General features: G+C 46.2%; 1 protein-coding gene across 1 annotated transcript; it reads left to right on the plus strand.

Annotated features, from left to right (window-relative positions):
* The first annotated feature begins 436 nt into the window (after positions 1-436).
* On the plus strand, positions 437-6,384 carry LOC119475215. The gene is made up of 9 exons (XM_037747702.1): positions 437-464; positions 1,566-1,720; positions 1,845-2,210; positions 2,312-2,502; positions 2,591-2,930; positions 3,079-3,703; positions 3,815-4,003; positions 4,369-4,838; positions 4,942-6,384. Exons 2-9 carry the CDS (start codon positions 1,568-1,570, stop codon positions 6,103-6,105), a joined length of 3,498 nt encoding a protein of 1,165 aa, XP_037603630.1. The 5' UTR covers positions 437-464; positions 1,566-1,567; the 3' UTR covers positions 6,106-6,384.
* Positions 6,385-6,652: the final 268 nt, after the last annotated feature.

The raw sequence follows: 6,652 nt of genomic DNA on the forward strand, positions 1-6,652 counted from the left end.
ACTTCTATGTGACATCTCCTGTTGACCTGCTATCTCCCCCTAAATAATGTCTCAGAGGGTTAAGTGAATATTATTCAAAGTTGCGGTTTTAGTATGAAATCCCCTGTTTGTGTTTTATGACCACTAAGCACCATAAAGTAAGTTAGAATATATATCCAGGTGGTCCAGGTGATACTGAAAAGTTAGAAATCACAACTCACCTTGACTGAATGCTTGACAACACAGCCTGGCAGAGACATAAACTTCCTGTTTACAACTCCCAACGCCCTCTCATTGGCCTACTGTCTACAGTCGCGACTGTAGACGACCAATCAGATCGCCAGATTCCTCAGTGGACGACCAATCACCGAGGCCTGCGTAATATGACTGAACACTACCAACCAATCGTGAGTCGACACTGAATATGTGAAATGTAGCATAGTAAACTGAACCTAGCTGGTGTGGAGACCTGTACGGAGTTTCTGGTAACAAATGATTCATTCCTTATAATTCTTTACAAAGTTAAACAAAGTTTTAAATGCACGCTTGTCTATTTGTCTACTGCACCTTTGAGTTGTTATAGTTTGCGGTATAAATGTCGGACGTTGTGCTCCAGAACTGGCTCTTAAACTCTTCCACACAACTCTCATACTACAGCAAGGAGCAGCCTCTCTCACACACTAGGCCTGCACCATATGAGGAACATCTGTCCTGTGCAATAACACTGTTCAATATTATTATTAGATATGACTTGCGATGAATAAAACTAATATTGAAGTGTGCATATTAGCTATACATATACTATATTTTAAATATAACTAGGCTAAATGTTGTTTCCAAGTGCTCCACAGACAGACTCAGGAAATCCTTTGTCAAACTGTCCAACACCTCTCTAGAGAGGGAGGGGCAGATCATAATGCACACAGTGCACTTTCATAGACTAAGCTACTGGAGTTACCCTGCATTATACTCATTTTCAACAGTCTCTTCTGCACTATATTCACTTTTTTAATAGTAGTGTATCACAGCTGTTACCCTGCACTATATTCACTTTTAACAGTTTTCTTCATCTCCTTGTATTTCTATATCTGGTATATTTTTTTGTACTTTGCACTACTAACTTTTTTACTGCCTTTTTACTAACATGTTTTGCACTATGGAACTGTGATGCTGGAAACTTGAATTTCCCTCTGGATCAATAAAGTTACTATCTATCTATCTATCTATCTAGAGTAGCAACAGTAATGTTTACAACAAGAAAAGTCACCATATAAACTCCTTAATATCTCACTGGAAACAATCTAAATAAGTTATATTCCTGACATGAAAATACTAAGTGAAGTTCATAAAGACTGAAGAACACAGACTTCAGTCAGTATCAGTCCTCCCTTCTGTCCTCTGCTGCAGCTAACATTAGGGCTGATAGATAGATAGATAGATAGTAACTTTATTGATCCCAAGGGAAATTCAAGTTTCCAGCATCACAGTTCCATAGTGCAAAACATGTTAGTAAAAGTGTTAGTAGTGCAAAGTACAAACAAAAATAAAATCATAATACAAAACTACTTTGTTTGGTAAATTCTCAGACATGCTCAAATCCCAAGAGCCACCATCCGCTGTCCGGCCGAAGCAGCCCGAGGCCGCTGTCCGGTCCAAGCAGCCTGAGATCGCTGTCCGGCCCACAGAGTCCCCGTCCACCACCGAGGGTCACCATATGGAATCATCTCTGAGTGACTCCTTTGTAAGGGATATCCACATTATATTTATATGAGAACAATTTGTTTTTACATGTTTTTTAAATTGGTTTATGTTTTAACATTACTTTGTACACAATAATAACCAAATGTTTTGTATGTATGTTGCAGGTGGAGCTAGAGGGTTGGGTGCATCTGTGGGAAAACCTCAATGGCATCCCACCTGCTGACATTTCCTGGCTCAAAGAGGACACAGAAAGAGGGCTGCTCACCCCCGTTCAACTCTACAAGGACGACATCACTGGTCTGTTGAAGAGGCGACGGGTGATGAAATCTGACCGCATGTGGTTTTACCCACCAGAACCTCCTAGCTATGTCCGAGGTGCTCTGCCAACTCCACAGCTCTTTTTTCGGAGCCGCGTCTTTGTGTGGCGCCCCGTTGGAGTGTGGAGGTACTCCCTGAAGTGTCCTCGAGGTGATGACTGTGTGGGTAGAGGACAGAATGTGCACCTCTACACGTCTGGCTACGAAACCCGGGTATAGCTCACTTCACCTGTGTTATGACATTACGGTTGAATATTTATTTATGCTGCTATTGGCCTTCATTTGATTTGATTTTTTCCCAATATGTACTTTAGGTACGTCACATCTGTGATGTGTCCAGCTGGTACACAATGCTCACAGAGGTCCTGTGCTGTGGGCCATGTACAAACGCAGCCAGGAGCGGAGAAGGTGGAACGGAGGGTCGGTGGCTTGCGTGGGATCCCGCTGTGTTATCGCAACTTAGCGAGGCTCATCGAGCTATGTTCCCTGCCATCCTCACCAGCAAGTGAGTATACTGAACATAATGTGTGCATTTAACAAACTTGAAAGTAATCGCAAATTGCAACATATTGATTGTGACTCTACTTACTTAGGCGTGGTGTGGATAAGAATGTTGTGCGCCTTCTGAGGGACCGGACCGAAGGGAACACTTTGGTCAAGGTGTGGCGTCAGATACAGGAGAATCACGTTGAGGAGTACCTTCACCGTAAGGACCTGTACACCACACACCTCATGACTGTAGTAGCGGAACGTGGAGGGACTGTCTCTGCATTCAAGCACACATTCCAGGCTCCACCTCCTCAAAGAGAGCTTCCCTCCGCACTGTTCTTGCGCCACGCCTTCCTGCTGTCAGAAACCAACAATGTGCAGGATTACCGGAACCAGATCCTCTCCACCTTTGGCACTGTGCTGAAAATGGATTCCACCAAGAAAGTATGTAAATCAAAACATGATGCTCACCATACTGTATGATGCAAAACATAGTTTCATACTGTTGTAAAATTAAATAGAAAAAAAAGAAATCACATAGCAATACAATCTTAAGAGATCACATTATACAAACCTGACATATTTTTTTAAGGTGGTGAAGAAGCTGTCTTGGGAGGGTCAAGGCTCAGCTGAGTGGTTCACCAGCATCGGAAACGAGCACTCCCAAATACTTTCATTTGTGCTGACCTGTGAGGAGTCCACTCAGAAGCTGGAACCGATGTGCCGTGGAGTCATGGAAAGGTTCCGGCTGGCCAATCAACCTGTCCCCAAGATCTTGTATGTGGACAGGGGGTGCTGCTGTGCACAGGGCCCAACATCAGTGGAGACTTTGTTCCAGCCTTGGGTGGACAACGGGATGGTTGTGCGTCTGGACATCTGCCACTGGATCCACCAGTTTGACGCGGCCATACGCACGGAGTCTCACTGCAAGTACGCTGTGTTCAAGTCTGCTCTAGCTGGGGCGGTGCTGGCTTACAACTGCACAGATCTGGAGCTGCTCATCAAGGCGGTCAGAGCCAAGGATCCGGCAACACTGAAGTCTGTCTCAGACGAAGATGTTGTCCGCTGCTACATTTCCAGGGAGCAGCTCAAACACCACGTGCGGAGGGTCACACTCGGGGCTCAGGAAACCTTCCGGCTCATCCACCTGGCCATCGAGGAGCTGAAAGGTCCAGCCGGGCTGGACGAGAGTGGAGTGAGCCTCTTCAAATCACCTGGTATAAAAAGACAACATTATTATTAAAACATTATTACAACATCGATACGGTTAGTGTAGCATACAAAGTGAACATAACATACTGTATGCATTTATGTATGTGTATTTACAGAGGCCATTGATGAGATGTGGGCAGGCCAGCAGCGACACCTGGAGTGCATCCAGGATCCACCAGACATGAACATGTATAGGGCGGCGCGTACCACGACCATCAACAATGTGGACGTGCCCTACTACAAAGGTCTGCGTGGAAGCAACAGCCTGGAAGGATTCCACAAATCTCTGCCGCACATGATTCCAGGTACACAAGTCTGTAGTCTGTGTACATGTAACAAATTAAACATGACCCTGTCATTATTCTAATATCTTTTATTGTGATGTTCAACAAAACCTTGCCGGGTAACATTGTGAATGTGTGCCGTAAAGTTACTGGTGTAAAATTGAAATGATCTTTGCCACTTGTACCAAGTCAGAGCCACACAGAAAGTTCAGGTCATCTTATTGGATCCTTTACTTGAATAAAAGTACTAATACCACACTGAAGATACTCCACTACATGTAAAAGTCCTGCATTCAAAACCTTACTGAAGTTAAAGTAGGTTTTGTGAACAACAACAGCGATGTTGGCGCTAACTACGTACTTATGTTTTACTCTGCTCTACTCAGGTCCCCACTGTGTAGCACGGCCCTATCAGGTTTACCTGATAAGTGGCATTGCACGGTGGAACTCCGACAGGAGCTCGGATGCCGTGTTTGGTGGCAAAGGACGGCACCACAGGACCTATTCTGCCCCGCTGATTGACCGCCTTAACACCCGTTGTCGGCAGCTGTTCGGAGAGACAGTGGAGGAGAATATCCGGGCCCCTGCTGATGTCCCTTCCAACGAGCTGCTCGGGTTGGAGTACCTGTTCAGCCAGAGCACGGGTCAATCTGGAGCCTTCTCTCTTCAGGACATTGTCAACGATGGACCCGATCCAGAGGAGGAGGTGGTTCAGCCTGGGCAGCCCGATCCAGATCCCGAGGCAGACGAGGCGTACCAGAGCAATGTGGAGGCACATGACGACGTGCTGGATGCCACCCTGCCCCACATTACACTCACCAGCGATGAAACCTCCACTGTTCACCCTCTGGCCTTTGTGAGTTAACTGCGTGCCTTGCTAGAATGAATTGCAATGCGCTGGTTGTTGGATAATGTACACATTTACTTACAACTTACATTTGTTGGCCAATTTTTAACAGGAGGATGCCTGCGGTTCAAAACCTCTTCCCGGCTTTCAGAAGTTGGAAAAGTTCTGCTCTGTGTTGGCGGACATTGGCCTGACAGAGGACAAGCTGTCACTTTCCACTGAGCAGAGGAACAAGGTCCTGGAAGTCTGGAACGCAGTGGAGGAGCACGACAAGCAGCCGCAGCAGTTCGATCAGCTCTACAGAACACACTGGGGCAACACCCTCTACTGCCGCGCAAAAAGGGACGGTCTTGTCGTTGATGCTGCTGTGATACAGAAGGTAAAGATGGCGAAGCGCTACGCACCAGCGCAACAGGACATCAGCGCTCAGCACAACAGGCTGATGTACACGCTGGTGAAACTGTTGTGGTTGTGCTCGCCTCAAGGGTCTCGCAGCAGTCCTGGAAAGTGTACCATCTTGAAGGCGTATGAGATAATCCAGCATCGGATTTTGGTGGAGGATCCGGTCCTGTGCAAAGCAGGCATTCCTCTGCCAAAACTCAACATCCAGACAGTGCGGGACTTCATCCGTCGTCAAGAGCGCCTCCTCAACCTGCATGCTACAAAACAGCCCACCGCCCTTATCACTAAGCTCACCTCCATCTCATCTGCTGACGTCCCTCCAGCACCACACCCGCCAGCCATCCTCGCTCCACCAGACTACCCTCTGATGGAGTATGTGCCCACACCCAGCACGGCAGGGACAAAGGTGTTAAAGGGAAGGACGGTCATGATCGTGCCACTCTCCCGGCCTCGACCACTACTGCCAGCGCCAGTGAGAAAAAAAAACGTCACCCCTACCATCACCAGACCCGCGCCCTCCCTCTCTGCATCCACAGCAACCGCCGGCATTGCTGGCCCCTCCACACGGCCCATAATGCCTGCTGGTCCAATGACATCAGCTCCTGCTACTCACGACTGCATGAGTCCTCCATCCTGGTCGAGATCCACGCGGTACAAGCGTAAGGCGAAAGAGCAGCCTATTGGAATAGCAAAAAAGATGTCACGGGTGAAAAATCTCCCTGTCTGTACATGCTGTGGCCAACCAACACAGGGACATAAAAAGTACAAAAAGAAGCCTTTCTGCCCTGTAAAACTGACGTCAACATCAAAAGGTCTGGACAACAGAGTGTACGACAGCTACGAACACTTCACCTCTGTTGTGGACAAGTTGTGATAAGCTGTAAAGATGCTGTATATATCTGTAACTATGGTACAGTTGCATTGTATTGTAAATAGTTTTTTTAAACTGTACTGCTGTGTTGTTGCCAGCAATTTTCTCCAATAAGGTGATCTGGAGGAAAGACTCTTTCTTTAAAGAATTGCATCTAATTTGACAAACTAATCTATCGATGCAATGTATCGATACACTGTTGACATCCTGCAAAAGCAGTACACAATATCGCAAATCTTCTACTAGTCATTCTGTTAGGATGTGGGGCGGAACTGGTTGTTTAATAATTACTAGTTACTGGGCAAACATTGCCAAAAGAATTCAATGTTCAGACGTTATAGTAATAAAAATGGTGTAAAATTGCATACTTTCAAGTCAAAGACCTTCATATTTTCTTGGGGGGAGGACCGCCTTTCTATCTGCAGACATGATGGCTCGTGTTAATCAAGTCTGCTGCTGTGTTACAAATAGATTTTCGGTCTGGATGCTCTACAGCTTTTTTTCAGCAGGTAAATGGTTGAACAGTTCATCTGAGGAATTAAGGGAAAAT

The sequence above is a fragment of the Sebastes umbrosus genome, chromosome 17, assembly GCF_015220745.1.
Source record: "Sebastes umbrosus isolate fSebUmb1 chromosome 17, fSebUmb1.pri, whole genome shotgun sequence".
Classification (NCBI taxonomy): Eukaryota; Metazoa; Chordata; class Actinopteri; order Perciformes; family Sebastidae; genus Sebastes; species Sebastes umbrosus.

Coding starts and splice junctions, on each gene's coding strand:
- LOC119475215 (XM_037747702.1), top strand. CDS start 1,568: ATGCTCAAATCCCAAGAGCCACCATCCGCTGTCCGGCCGAAGCAGCCC. Junction 2,211..2,311: donor CGTCTGGCTACGAAACCCGG/GTATAGCTCACT, acceptor TATGTACTTTAG/GTACGTCACATCTGTGATGT. Junction 4,839..4,941: donor CTGTTCACCCTCTGGCCTTT/GTGAGTTAACTG, acceptor AATTTTTAACAG/GAGGATGCCTGCGGTTCAAA.